Source organism: Diprion similis, chromosome 2, assembly GCF_021155765.1.
Source record: "Diprion similis isolate iyDipSimi1 chromosome 2, iyDipSimi1.1, whole genome shotgun sequence".
NCBI lineage: Eukaryota > Metazoa > Arthropoda > Insecta > Hymenoptera > Diprionidae > Diprion > Diprion similis.
In genome coordinates, this window is record NC_060106.1 from 15,828,105 (window position 1) to 15,842,628 (window position 14,524).

At 40.2% G+C, this 14,524-nt stretch overlaps 2 protein-coding genes across 7 annotated transcripts; one reads left to right on the forward strand and one right to left on the reverse strand.

The window, feature by feature from the left end:
- On the forward strand, positions 1-2,250 carry LOC124416142 (cytochrome c-2). Of its 3 annotated transcripts, XM_046897041.1 has the most exons (5): positions 765-781; positions 894-900; positions 1,184-1,236; positions 1,310-1,451; positions 1,677-2,250. In XM_046897041.1, the coding sequence occupies exons 3-5, from the start codon at positions 1,198-1,200 to the stop codon at positions 1,820-1,822; spliced, it is 327 nt and encodes a 108-aa protein (XP_046752997.1). In that variant the 5' UTR covers positions 765-781; positions 894-900; positions 1,184-1,197; the 3' UTR covers positions 1,823-2,250. The 3 variants fall into 3 exon arrangements, with proteins under 3 accessions (XP_046752994.1, XP_046752996.1, XP_046752997.1); XM_046897038.1 differs by lacking the exons at positions 765-781; positions 894-900 and adding an exon at positions 1-129; XM_046897040.1 differs by lacking the exons at positions 765-781; positions 894-900 and adding an exon at positions 500-620.
- A 1,392-nt stretch (positions 2,251-3,642) lies between these two features.
- LOC124416139 (zinc finger-containing ubiquitin peptidase 1-like) lies at positions 3,643-10,685 on the reverse strand. 4 transcript variants are annotated; one of them, XM_046897034.1, is made up of 10 exons: positions 10,175-10,685; positions 9,119-9,357; positions 8,051-8,280; positions 7,678-7,981; positions 7,139-7,557; positions 6,662-7,064; positions 6,454-6,581; positions 6,146-6,369; positions 6,020-6,060; positions 3,643-4,652 (listed from the first exon to the last, which is right to left on the reverse strand). In XM_046897034.1, exons 2-10 carry the CDS (start codon positions 9,322-9,324, stop codon positions 4,613-4,615), a joined length of 1,995 nt encoding a protein of 664 aa, XP_046752990.1. In that variant the 5' UTR covers positions 9,325-9,357; positions 10,175-10,685; the 3' UTR covers positions 3,643-4,612. The 4 variants fall into 4 exon arrangements, with proteins under 4 accessions (XP_046752990.1, XP_046752992.1, XP_046752993.1 ...); XM_046897036.1 differs by lacking the exons at positions 9,119-9,357; positions 10,175-10,685 and adding an exon at positions 8,445-8,656; XM_046897037.1 differs by lacking the exons at positions 9,119-9,357; positions 10,175-10,685 and adding an exon at positions 8,350-8,656.
- Between the last annotated feature and the right edge of the window lie 3,839 nt (positions 10,686-14,524).

Genomic DNA, 14,524 nt, shown 5'->3' on the forward strand with positions numbered 1-14,524 from the left:
GACTCTCGAGTGCTCGAACTCCAAGGTCGATAGCAGAGAATATCGAAATCGTTCAATGTCCATTTGGATGACCGAAGCGTTCAGATCACTTTCCGGTTAACGTTGAGTCCGTGCGGTTGTTACACGCAGGTAATTTCAATTGTTACTAAACTTTTCATAACCAGATCTAACGGTGCTACAATAATCAATCAGCCGTCTCGTGATCGTCTTTCAATTGTTCCTAATCCGATCGAGTTTTCTCTCATAACATGGATTGGTATTCCGGACTTATCCTTTCTGCTAACCCCAAATACTCGCTGTATCTAGTTCGAGCCAGAACACTAGATCGCTACGTAACTTTTTGATTGACATAAAGCGCGGGTTCCTAATTTTTGCAATCAGTTTCCGATCTTCATGGCCTTAGCGTAGTCACGTGGGTTATATAACGATTGCTGGCCGTGAGCCAGTGTCCTACTCACCCAAATACGCATGCCTGACACCCCTAATATCGTTGGCTTGGCTGGGCGAAATACGAAGCAGAGTGAGAAACACTGGGCGGTGATCGTGAGTTTAACGTCACACGTCACGTTAGAGTGCGAGCGTAAAAAGGGCGTAGGTTTCGCGGACAAAGGCGAATAAAGGTGACATTAAATTTATTCTCGTACCGAGTAGTGCGCAACGCTTTGCATTGAGCTTTGTCCTGTTGAAATTCTGATCCCCTTCATCTTTCGTACGGGATATATTGCGAACGGACGTAAGAGCGAACTGCCCGCGTTCATAGGCTGACGTAATCGAGCGCAACGTTATGTCTGTCGATTCTTTTTACTTTGAAAATTTTAAAACGAGTTCATTTGTCGAACATTGTTCAAGGCTGATTCCATAATCTCAAACAATAATTATTTCGTAACATCTAGATATTATGCAAATACCCTAGTTCTGCTGGTGGACCCCGCGTATATGTGTGCACCTTGCATTCGTGATCAATACCAGACGACCTAGTCCAGAAGATCTTTTTCATTTTTATCACAATCACTGTCATGATTAAACATAGACAAATCTATTCAATGATTGATTTATAGCACTGGTTCAAAACTCGGAACTTTAATGCTGATACTGTTAGATCATCCAGAGCGATTTTTTTTATATTACAGTCACCGAATAGAAGTTTATAAGCTTTAGCTATAACTTTTATTTTCTCTCTCAGATCACATATTCAAGATGGGAGTACCAGCTGGTGATGCGGAAAAAGGCAAGAAGGTAAATTACTGTTGAATTAACGTCTTAATTGTAACACATCGATGACTGTTACATCATTTTAAACTGCTTTCAGATTTTCAAGCAAAAGTGCATGCAGTGCCATACCGTAGAAGCTGGCGGTAAACACAAAGTAGGACCCAATTTACATGGATTGATTGGTAGGAAAACTGGCCAAGCCGCAGGCTTCAGTTACACAGATGCGAACAAAGCTAAAGGTAAATAAAACTATAATAAACGTGCGAATAATTGTCTTAGAATCACATTTTAATTTCGACCCAAATCGTCATCTCGGCAATGTGTATTATTAAAATGTACCGTGAAATTTACAGATTTGTAAAGCAGATTTCATTGACTCGTGTATAATAGATTTTGCTAACTAATTTTATTTGATGTTTTACTGCAAGATGAGTGGTTGATCATGAATTTTCATCATTTCACAGGAATCACCTGGAATTCAGATACCTTATTCGAGTATCTTCTCAACCCCAAGAAGTACATCCCAGGCACAAAAATGGTGTTCGCTGGTCTGAAGAAAGAGGAGGAGCGCGCGGACCTTATCGCTTACCTCCACGAAGCTACTAAGTAATTAGAACATTTGAAGAAATGGCAGAGATCACGTGACGGATAGCGAAGACAACTCTAGTACAAGTATCATCTCTGACTTCGTGTTCCACATTTTCATAAAATTCGTTACCTTATAGTGATTCCTAATATACGTTAGCTGAATTATTATTGTCATCTAACGATCGATTAAATATAGTGATATCATTGTAATTATGTAAATGTCAAATGACATTGCAGCTGTCTAAAAGCAACGGCTGTACTCGTTCAAGGTATTCGACTATGTAATAGTGTTCAACTCTGGTAGTTGATCACGATTCAACCCCTATTTATTGTCATTGTATCAATTGAATTGTGCACTGACCACGTAGGTATTATTTTTCTTCCCATAGTCAGACAGCATAGGCTTGATGCTAAAGTTCATTGGCTATTCATTAAACCGAAATTATTTTATCTGGTCCTCTTTTATTCAATTTCTCCTCTAATACAATTTATACGAATTTCAGTGGCAAAGTTTACACTACAGTTGATCTCGTACGCGATAATAATAGATAAAACTATGTGCGATTAAGAAGTGGATCTAAACCTTCAAGAATCCCGATTTACAGACCATTTATCTCCAAGGTCAGATTATCGGTTCATTACTGTCATAATCAACTCGATCAGGAATTGAAATTTGAGATCAAAAATACATTGATCTGTTAACTAATTGCTAAAAGTTGCATCAATGCTTTACTGCGTGGTGAGATTACTTAAATAACCACAGGAAAAAGGACGCGGGGGTAAGACGTTGCGTGATGCCTGATTTAGACAACAAACAGATGCTGCAAATCCGTTTCATTATTATTGCGCAGTCTTGCATCATGTTGCGCATTCAGGGGAAATATATATCTTCCTCGTGGTTATGCGTTAAAATGTACCACCGTTCGACTGAACAGTAGCGCATCATCACGTGACAATCGAAGTTGCAATCGATGCTCGAATCACGAGATTGGCGTTGGCTCGTTATTTTCGTTCTTGTTGAGTCTGTCGGTGCCGGTGCGCGAAGGTGAAGCCGCTGATTTAACCTTCACGAGTCGTAATCGTAGCCTTCATCTTTGTCATCAAATACATATTTCGAAAATGGGAACTGCCGCGGCTAAAGAAGTGAGCAATCAAGAGGTGGAAAACAAACCGGAGCCCGAAAAGAAATTGAAACCATGTTGCGCGTGTCCTGAAACGAAAAGACCGAGAGACGCTTGGTGAGTAATTGCTGCGTATAAAATTTAAAAGTTGTAGGTTATGTTAAAATTCTGCTTCGTGCAATCAGTGCAGATGAAAAAAATATAAATTAGATTCACCGGATTTACATCCTTACTTTTCATTTTTGTAGCATAATCGAAAAGGGTGAAGAAAACTGTGGAGATTTGATCCAAGCTCATAAGGAGTGCATGAGGAAATTGGGTTTCAACATATAAGCTGCATTGCCACGGTACGGCATGAATATCGCTTGGGAGGTTTATGTCTCTGGGGAATCCACACAAGAATTAAGTATTTATTAGCATTGTATTCGAAGAACACAGGAATCTATTCCAAACAGTCATTGTACATTGAACTCATGTAAATAAATTTAGTGTTAATTAATAGTTGCATTTTTGTTCTTCATCTTGGACAGAATCCTTGGGCTTAATAGAACTTAGTTCATACTAAAGTTACATTAATATTGATAGCGAAAGTGTCTTCGTACCACTGTACCGCTAATTCTTCGTATCGATGGGTTTGGTGATTTCTGGCCATAAACTGCTGAATCGATAATTAGCAAAGTATAACGCAGAAATATTCAGTGATAATGTTATTAATATTTCTGTTCGTTGAAAGGAAAGAAGTGTGGGATTGTAATAAGAATAACATAACTCATCCATGCTGGGAATTCTAACAAAGCATATATTTTGACATGACGTATGGATAACATTTAAATTTTATTGCATATAACAATATCAGTATATTCTTAGACTGCTATCCCAAAAAACTGAATATTTATGTATATTCGTTGATGTAAGTGTAATATAATATGATTTTGAGAATCTTTGTAATAATAGGGTCAAGTAACCAGATTCAAAACAATTTACCTAATATCATTATTTTATAGTTTAATAACGTGAAATAATTATAGCAATACAGTCTTGTGCACCATAAGTTGACTGTATAGTATTTTATACCGTGCTGCTCTTGGTGTCTCAGAATTATAAAAACAAGAAGTACAAATCAGAAAATGAAAATTCCAATTACTGGAAATGAATAATTCTTAAATCATAGGTATATAAAAATTGAAATTTTGTATAAACTTGCTCACTCTTCTAAATCTATCTTACAATCACAGTTAATTACAGACATTCATACTAATCATCAATTCTCAAAGCATCAATATCGAAAGTTTCACACTAACATTGAGTAAAGATGTAACATTTATCAATAATTTTCTCGTATTACATATTATCTGAACTGAAACTAGAAGTCATTTATAATTAAGAGACACCTCCGCAAATTGTCAAATACGTAAGTTATAATAAATAGACCTTAAGAGAATTAATGTAATGTACATACTGATAGAGAGTCTAATAAGTCGTATAACGATTAAGTATTGGACTGAAATTTTCACAGCATTGTGGTGGACTTACGATCTAAGGAGTAGGTTTGCCTTATATTGATTAATGTAATTAAATATATTACTTATAATTTGTATGAAAGTAGTTGTACTTTATATGTGTGGAACAAGTAAGTGCAGTTTATGGGACGAGTGTTGATTGCTGGTGCGACGTTTGGTAAAGCCCATTTTTTAACGTTTCGACCTAAATCTTACAACAGAGTTTGATCCCCTAAAAAATCAGCAAAAAATAAAAAATTAAAACGATAAGCAAAAATGAGGTAAAAAAAATTATGTCAAAAGTTAGGCCTACATTAACTGAATTTGAATTGCTAATTTGAATTCATTCATGCTGTAACTTATAACATAATGATGATATAGTATTGAAAAATCTCAAATTAAAAATAGTGTCCAATGATCAAGGAACCGTAAAAGCTTTGATCCAAAATATTAAGGCAAAAGGAATTACAATGCAGTTACAATATAACTATGTATACATTTGCATACATACAATGGTCCCTAATCAACTAAATAACTTGGATTATAAGGAATTTGGAGTGTAGTCCAAAATGCTTCGGTTAGTGAGTGATTAGCAATAATTAGATAATAGCATCACAGCTACATAAGGGGTTTTTTCTCCGATCCCGGCCATCACATTCAGTTTACACACAAAACAATGATTAGTTGGCGATCAATAAAAGAATTGACATAATTAGCGTTGCATGTAGATATTGAGCATTGACCGCTGATAAATGGACACTTAATTATTGGCTCATGCCTATTATCCTTTCAGTGCTCGAACCGTCCTAAACTTTACCGTTGGGGTTAAGTTGGGTATGCACTTAACATGCTCAACTGGAAAAGTTTGGAACTGCATTGAGGGCTAAAGGGTAATTATCGAGCAAAAATTTAGTTCTTATTTTTTTGAGCATGTTTACTCTGGGCCGGGCATTTCGGAATAGTCGTAAAATTTTAAAGTGTCTCTGCATAATACGAATACAAACTAAATACAAAATTAATTTCACGACTGTGTTTATATATATCTATAGGTTTTTATATACTTTTGACTTGATCACAGGTACATTCTCAAGAACATATTTATGATTAGAGTTCATCTTTACGTGAATGGCCGAAGGAAATGAAAAGTCACAACGAAAATACGAGAAGAAACCACAGTAGTGTATGTAGAAGACACTTTAAAACTCACGTCTGATGATCAATTTTCTATAATATATCATGTATGAATAGACTAGTGTAAATTCGTTCGAATTATGTTACTATCTACAGTCAATATAATTTGAAGTATTTTTAAGAACTTTAAACTCAGATATTATCTGGTCCTATCCACTGATAGCTAGGATTGTAAGAATATTCATTCATTAATTAACTATAATAAGAACGTTTTGTTAGATTTCTACTAGTAGACTATTGTCCCATGGTCACGAAGTCTTGTTAACAGTGACAGAGATTAATTCAAGGGTATTATGATTGACATTTGTCATGGCAGCGAGGAAACACCATAGGACACTTATCGAAGGACGTAGGTTATTGTTATCATTACTACTATTGTAGTTATTGTTATTATTCACTGAATCTCACCTATCCTGTGGAATTCGCATGGATCGTAGCACCTTGCTTTGCTGCAACAATTGAAACAATTAGTTCTCTCCACTTCTAAATAACAAATGGGATGAGCTGAAGATAACGTTGAACGATAACACTAACTTGATACTGGGCTTCCGAATCCATCATACCGGTAACAGCTACTACTTGATACTGTCTAGCCTTCATTGCTGCAGTAGATTTGCGTACAAGGCGCATCGCACCAGGCGCACTACTGGTGCTGCTGAACTGCGACATTTGAGAGGGGCTATGGCTTGGATCTAATACTAACATAGTGATTGAGCCATCTCTCAATTGTTCAACGCCCATTATTGTTCTGCTGTGACCTAGAGTATGGAAAATCAATTGACATATCTGTGTATATTTGTAGTTGAATATAGGTATTCTGTCAAATGACTATTCCTTGCTACCTTGGTGTTGCAAATACAGTGGTGGCTTAAAGTCTTCTGTTTTGTGGAAGTATTGCAGAACCCAATTGAACATTTCTGGATGCCCACCGTCAGAACTTGTTGGGCTATGAAAATCGATAAGCTGGCATCTGTGTATAATAGAAAACATTTATGTGCTTGAATGTTAATTTTATCGAAACTTGTTTAAAAAATGGAATGCGCGTCACACCTTATCCTCAAACTGGACAGAAGTGTTACAACTTCCGTAGCACCGATCCACTTTCTCGTATTGACTAGTTTACCACCGAGTTGTTCAGCACCTTGAATATCAAAGCCTTGTGCCCAAGCCCATTCGACTATTTTTTGAAGTCGTGAAATAGATGGCATGGCACTGCGAGATGGGCAGTCAGTAGTACTACTGCTTCCTACTCCAGAGCCCCATGCTTTGTAGACCAAATCATTGAAACCCGTATGTTGCAGCAAACTGGAAATCAACATCTGTATGTTCCTGTATCCACACCCCCATCCCTTATCGCCGTAAGTTGAACCGTAATGGTCAACAGTGGAGCACATTAAAGTGGTCACTACATTACTGCATGCCTGACTGACTGCTCTCACTTTCGGAACCAATCCTGTAAGCGTCAAAAGAAATATTTTTTACAAATGTCTTAAGTTTTTTAGTCAATCTACATTGCAGGTAACTTACCACGAGTGCAGGAGCTACCATCATCGATCCCGCTGCTCTCGGCAACTCTGAGTTCTATTTGTCTTTCATAATAATCAGCGACCGACATCTCACCAGCATAGACAGCTCGTTGCATATTAGTTACACTCTGTTCCCGAAAGTTACCCTGATTATCCATACCATACTGTGCTCTCAACATCTCAAACTCGCGTTGCTCTCTTAACCTTCTCACTTCCTTTTCCCTTCTCTCCATGTCCTTAGCCAACAACCGATCACTGGATACATCCGGGGTCACGGGCGAGGGTGCACTTTTCTTATTGAAATGCTCCTCTATGTGAGCAGTTAGTTCATCGCTATTTGTAAATGAACTACTTAAGCAAACAGGACAGGTCGGTGTGTAGGTTCCATTTTGTTCGCACATTGCTGTGCCATTTGCTGGGCTGAATGAGAAAAGAAAATAGTGAATTTGTAACCAAGATTGATTTTCTAAGCATTTGAGAGCTCACCATATTATTATGCATCCATATACTATCTATTAAAACTATGACTAAATCTCTCACCTAAGTATATCTTTGTGTTCAATGTTGACATGTAGTTCAAGGTCAGATGCGTGGGAAAAAGATCTGACGCAAAGCGGGCAGTTGAAAACACTGTCTCTAGACGGGGGTGATTCTGGTGGGTAGGAAGGTGACGTTAAATCAAAGTGTTGACGATTGATGTGCTCCTCAAGTTTTAGCGGACTATCTGAGGTGTAAGGACACATTGGACACTCTTGTACTGGTGGCCTAGGTGAAGCGTGTGAACGAAGCTGGAGGTTTAGCCCGGAACGAAGTGGAGAACCGTGACCAGCGGCACCCTCGGGTACTGAGAAAAGAAAGCGTTTCAAAATGTGTTTGCTCCGTGATTGAAGAAGGTAAAAGCAACCAGACCTACCGTTGACGGCGCTACTATTGTTATTGTTGTTTATATTATTATTCAGATTTAGACTGCTGGATTTCCGCTCTTCCTGCAATTGCTGGGAGGGTGGCGGTGAACCCCAGCCGTTTTGGAGGTGCGGGGTGTAGGGGGATGCTAGCGGGGAAGGCCCTCGGCATTCGTCATAACGATCGCTGTCAGTTATAGGATCGTCGTCGATGAAGGCCATCATATCGTTCTCCGGGGTGCTGGAAAGATTTGATCAATTATTACCGATTCCCGTACCATGTATCATAATTACTGGATCTAGTGTCTACCTTCAGACTCTCCCTGCAGCGATTATAGCTCGCTACGCGTTTTAGTCAACAATAAATCAGCGAATGAAAATTGTACAGTGATTGAGAATTGTTACCGTTTTCTTTTGGTCAAACGACCGTTACACATGTTCAACATTACGAAGTGTGATCACAATTGCGCCTTTTATTCGATCGACGAAATTTCAGACAAGCCACCAAACGAGAATACCCGTAACGACACAATTGAATGCCGCAACTGCCACATTTCGATCCCAACTCTACGCCTAATTCAAATATCAAACAGCTGATCTACTGCAGATCAAGCTTGGCAACGTTGCCTACACTCTGGCGCACATTTGTACAATCGAATGGAAGTGCTGACTAAGGATTGGTTACGTCTGCCTAACGTGCTAACACGATTGGACAGCAGATTAAGCCTGCTTGAAGAGAAGAATTTATTCATCGCTTAACTTGGCGGTAACGTATTTAAACGATTTATTACGGACGACAAACGGTTCATGCGATTAGCTTTAACAAGATCACCGATACGTATTGCAAAACATACCGATTTACAAAATGTTAGATCATCTAAAGGTGGTTTTTCAGTTGATCCGTTGTGCTACGTGTAGTAACAAGTATTAAAAATTATTTAAATGTTAATTTAAATGATGAATTATATTTATTTGTGGATGTAGACTGCATCTTTATGTTTAAATTTAAATTTTTGATTGACCGGTATAAGTCGAATTTCGAGCTTTATCTTACAGTATGAAAATATCGAAAAAAATACCTTGGAGTTAGGTAGTCTAAGTGAGCACTGTTCACGTGGACGAGCATTTCGGCAGGTGAAACCTCGCCGAGGTCACAAAAAGGGCAGCTAGCTGCTCCTTGAAGATGATAGATGACCATGTGCGATCTCATTTCCTCATCGTTGAAGCCCTCCAGACCGCAAATTTCGCACGTGTAGCTCATTTCCAGCGGTTTACTCGATGCCATGTCGATACTTCAAATATTATTCGCTCTATAAATCTGTCCAATATGAATTTGAAGTTATTGTTTTTTGACATTTATGTTGAGCAAAGTACCAAGTATGAGAACAATTTATTGATTCACTGTTTTATTTTTGAGAACAACCATCGATTCTAAATCTTCAGTGTTTCAAAGAGTGTGAAAACTAAATGTTGTTAAGCGAGTATAATAATTACACTTTTTGATTGAAATATATTCCAAACTGGCTGCATGTGGAGAAATGATGATGTTCTGCAGGAGAAAATTTAGCTCTCGGAGATTTATGGAACAAATCGAAATAATAGAAGCCGATTCAGGAGCGGTGAATTAGTCGGTAATCTTGAACTTCCGTTGAAAATCGCCAGAAAGACAGTCTGCGGGCATTCTAATCCGAGAATTTTTCAACACGACTGAGAGTGATTAACGCGCTGTCCGATAAAACTCTCGAAGTAAGCATACGTATAACTCGCGGGATATTTTCGGTTTGAAATAACCGCCCATGGACTGCAACCGTTGCTACCGCACATAATACAACACCGATTATCACCACTTCAACGACGGGTCACGAATTAATTGAATCTCGCCCGAAAGGTGACAGGTAACAAGGGTAATAATTATCACTCGAATATTCCAATTCCACGGAGGCGACGTTTGGCAAATAATCCGGACAACAGTTATGCGCGAAAATATGTGCAATGCACCGTGCATGTATCTCGACTACAATTGACCGTATCTAGGGCAGAGTGTGAGTTGAACAGGAAGTGGAGCAGGGTTTATTTGCCTAGGATGACCCATTTCGGGCGTGGGAACAGCAGGTTGATAATTAAAGATCACTTACTTTCACGGATTAGCACTGGACGCGACGGAACTCTGTACGAGAAAAGCGATATTATGCAACACGGGTCGGCTTCCGTGTAGGCTTGGTTGCCTAACACGGTGCCCTGACTGCCTCCATATACGAAATTTTCTACCCCCAACGCGCACGGCGCTACGTTTTAGCCACTGTTCCGGTTTCCCCCAGCCTCGGAACGGACGCACTTTTTAGAAGGCTGGGGTTTCACTGGCTCCGTGGAACACGGTCGTTGTTCTGGCGATAGGGTTCATGGCTTACGGGAGGATAAAAAATTCCGTTGACGACGACGCGGTTGCACCCCGCGTTACACGCTCGATTTTTTGACAGTTTCGGCATGGGCCTTGGAAGGGGTGCAGTCGTCGTTACTCGCAGGTGTAGTTACAAGTTAACTGGCATAACGCATGGTTGGCACGAAAATGCGGTATATACGTTGTTATATTATACATAGCTGTTTATGCTGAAGAGAGTCGAGCCATGGAGCGGATCGAACGTGACCTCGAGATACTGGAACACAGGGGGTTCAAACCGTGGTGCGCATACGCGGAAACATCGCGCCTGCCTCTCAACCCCTTGACTATATTTTCAGGTCACGACTACCACCCACTTCCGGCTTTTACCCCGTCGGTAAACCGCCGACACTCTGCAATATTGTTTACTCGCGAGCTTTATGAATTTCGATCGATTTCTCTGGGCTTCACCAAATCGCTCCGTTATTCAGTTCGCATGTAACCCTGAACTCCCGTTTACAAACAAATCGCATCGGCGAGATCAACGTCCCTGCACATAGTCTGCAGCTCGTGCTGTAATACATCGCAGGAGTATATATCGTGATTTGTATCTGCGAAAGATAGTCACGACAGCTAAACACGCGAATAGTAGAGCGTCCGTATCGATCATCCGGACTGAATTAACCAACTGCAAAGTAAAAGTTCTCCTATCTATAAGTCAGAACATTTTTTGCACGTCTCTGCGAAGCCACGAGCCATGCAGCCAAAGTCTAGACCGAACGATTCGACGTTCTTCTATATGACTAGGATAGGCAATAAGGGTGAAAAAACTTTATCAATGCACGGAATTGCAGATGATACAATAATTAATATTACTCTCCTGACGCAGAGTGGTTTTGTACAAAAATGTTTTTATCCCGTCACGTGATTTCCGGCGCACTCTAGACAAGTGCAGTTGCGAACGCAGAAAAATGAAGAAAATGTGTTTGCAAGTTGAAAGCCAAGTCGAAGCATCCTCCAGGTTAAACGTCCTCCCGAGACCCTTTTGCACGAAAAAGGCTGAAAAGTAAAATATAAATTTTTCAAGTCACGTAGAATTTGTGGCTACTCTAACTTGTAATGATCGACTGCTGGCCTCGTGCTTTCGCAGAGTATTTTCCATCCCGCAGGAATTCAATTCCAAACGACGTCTTGCACGTACAAAACTGTCGAGTGCCGCGTATGATTCTCAAGGGACACTATAAGTCCGTCGGCTCCGCAGCGTTTATAGGTCGTAAACATCGAACCCGAGTCATGTGTTCCGAAAGTATAAATATGCGGTAGCTGTTACTTGCATGTTAAGGCGATGAAGATTGTTTTTCCAAGTTTTTTTCCAGCGAGGAATACATGAAACGTGGCCCCTAAGGCGCGGCTTCGTGAAATCGCATCTCTGGTACTTCGATCACTGAGTGTGAGGTTCGACGTACAGTTGCAAATACACCTAATTGTTACCTCGGAGCGTGCACCTTTACATATTGTCATTGTGTTTCATCTCGTGCAGGATTGTGTTTCGCCGAGTAAATAATACCCTAGTAACGCAAATACAGTAATTTGCAGTGGAGACGGATGGATATTATCTAATGATGGGACTGCGTAAGATTATACCCGTTGCCCTATACTAATACCGGTAAAATATTTCATGCTAATCTGACGCCAGTTCACGTTTGGTTATTCATATCGCATATGCCGCACCCTGAAGGGTTTTCATAGTGTCTTACGCACCTGAAAGGTCATCAGTGTCGGTGAAGCTGTAGGAATCGTAATGCCAGGAGGCATTGGAGATCGCCGGTGCGAGTAAATTTGATGAGTGGGTAAAAATTGAAGTTTGAAATTTCTGAAAGTGAAGCGATGGTGGTGGGGGAACAACTCGAGAGGGTGAAACGATCGTGCGAAAATGATTGAAACCATTAGCACGTGGGAAAATTCGCGATGCTCGTGCGCCGCATCGATAGTGTAACAACAACAATGCTCGTACGATCGAAGAGGACGGAAATTGTAAATTTAGTCCTTCTGCTAAGTATTCAACGAGCAGCCCGGATCCTGACGACAATTCATTCTCCTGACGAGTTGACAGTCTTTAGTAGCGCGTTAGGAGCCAACCGCGTGTTGTTTCCCATGAACGTTGGGATCTCCTCATTGCCATGCAGCCGGCGGTCGAGGGAGGATGCGCTCGTTCACGGAACTATTCATTCATTCCCTTCTTCTCCTCTGCGCCCCTCTCCTCCCCTCGAGCATCTTTTTTACTTTCCTCTCCTCGCATACTCCGTCACTTGTCTCCAGAAGTGTTTATCGACGGTAGAACGTGCGAGGCAAATATGTACGCAGGCGACCCAGAGCCTCTGGACCTCCCAACTCACCAACTCACCACAAAAGCTGCCTCGTGAAGCTACTGGAGTTCCTAAACTTTCTGCCCTTTATTGGAAAATATCGACGTTACGTTACGAATGATGGTAGCTGCGTAGAATTTTTGGATAATATCTAACAACCATATGGCGTGTAGATTTGCATAAATCGAATAAACACGGTGAAGTATGGAAAATTCGACGAGTTGAATCGAGTGCCTGCAGATAGGTATTCGGCTCGGGTGTAAGAGAAACAGACATGGAATACCAATCCACGCATAGCTGCTATAGGTATAATATACGAAGTACGGTTTGTTTTATTTCTACAACGTGTTTTTGATCCCAACTGCCTGATCGAGTAGTATTTTTTCATCATGTGATAATTCATTGTCAAGTCGTATAAAGCGAAAGGGCAAATTTTTATGATAATCGAGCTGCTCGTAGCGGTGATTGAGTAATTAAATATTCTTTTTCTCTTCTCATCTCCACATTATTACCAACGTATTCATAAAATACATTATGCACAGTCTCAGAATTTACGACACGATCACCTATAAATATGTACAATTACACGTAGCTGGTAAATTTCAATTCTCTCGTGTGCTGATGGAATCTCCTTTTTAACATTTGAAAGATTCGCGTTTATAATTATTATTGCTCACAGCGTCACCTCTAGGTATGAAGCTATCCTTTCTTTTTTTATCTGTTTTCCCCTCTCACAATCAGAATCACCTCTCTACTCCTCGTCGTCTCGAGTAGCTTCAAGCCTTTCAATTAACATGTGAATTTTTTATCCTTCGCAGAGCGGTTCTCCCGCAGAGAGCGATGTAGACAGCAGGAGCACAGATCATTAATAGGTCGTGCTGATGAACCGCGAAATTGTCGAAGCTGCCACACAATCTATCTGTTGTGATAACTAATAGTATAAGCAATATTGACTTCATTTGAATATTTATATGTATACCGAAACGATTAACATAACAGAGTATAAAGAGAACCGTGTGACAGGCTTAGGTCAAGAAACCAGTCGTACACAGTGGGGTACATTTGCGTCCAACAGCGAGAGGTTCAAACATCTCAATGGATTGATCAAATAAATCATGTGCATTGCGTGGGCATAAATTAATATCTCATATCGATTACGCAATGAATATTGCGTGCATGGCTGATCATCCCGACGGCTTTATGTCGCCGTACCGAAATTCCCGCGAGACTGAATAATCTTGCGCAAAAAGTGGGCGATAAAATTTAAGGCAGTTTCGCAGTAGAAAAATAAATATATAAATAAAAATTCAGAATGGAAAGCGATTTTTTAAGTCTGCACGGCGACGAGACGTGGCGATCAGAAAACAGAATCGAGGCGTGAAACGAAGTTTGGGCTAATTGTGAGAACCTTGTGAAATTGTGAGGCCTGTTTAGTTTCGAGCCAACGCTATCGGCCATTCTACATGAATCGATTCACACTCCCGGGTATATGAACGATACACGCGCAATTGCTTTACTCCTGTATACGCGGCGATTGTTGCGGAGATTCGTTGGCAGCCCGTTACCCACGTGCGGATTGAGAGCAATTTATTGTTAGAATAAATTAATAAATTACATCTCTCTTCTATAGAGCCTGCAATCTCTCCGATCCGTCAATCACGCTGGGTTACGTTCATTCCTCGCTTCTCGTTACTCGATGTACAGATTCGCGATCTCGATTATGTTGAGCAATAGATGAATAA

Coding starts and splice junctions, on each gene's coding strand:
- LOC124416142 (XM_046897038.1), top strand. CDS start 1,198: ATGGGAGTACCAGCTGGTGATGCGGAAAAAGGCAAGAAG. Junction 1,237..1,309: donor ATGCGGAAAAAGGCAAGAAG/GTAAATTACTGT, acceptor AACTGCTTTCAG/ATTTTCAAGCAAAAGTGCAT. Junction 1,452..1,676: donor AGATGCGAACAAAGCTAAAG/GTAAATAAAACT, acceptor ATCATTTCACAG/GAATCACCTGGAATTCAGAT.
- LOC124416139 (XM_046897034.1), bottom strand. CDS start 9,324: ATGGCATCGAGTAAACCGCTGGAAATGAGCTACACGTGCGAAATTTGC. Junction 7,982..8,050: donor CAATAGTAGCGCCGTCAACG/GTAGGTCTGGTT, acceptor TTCTTTTCTCAG/TACCCGAGGGTGCCGCTGGT. Junction 6,582..6,661: donor CTGTCCAGTTTGAGGATAAG/GTGTGACGCGCA, acceptor TATTATACACAG/ATGCCAGCTTATCGATTTTC.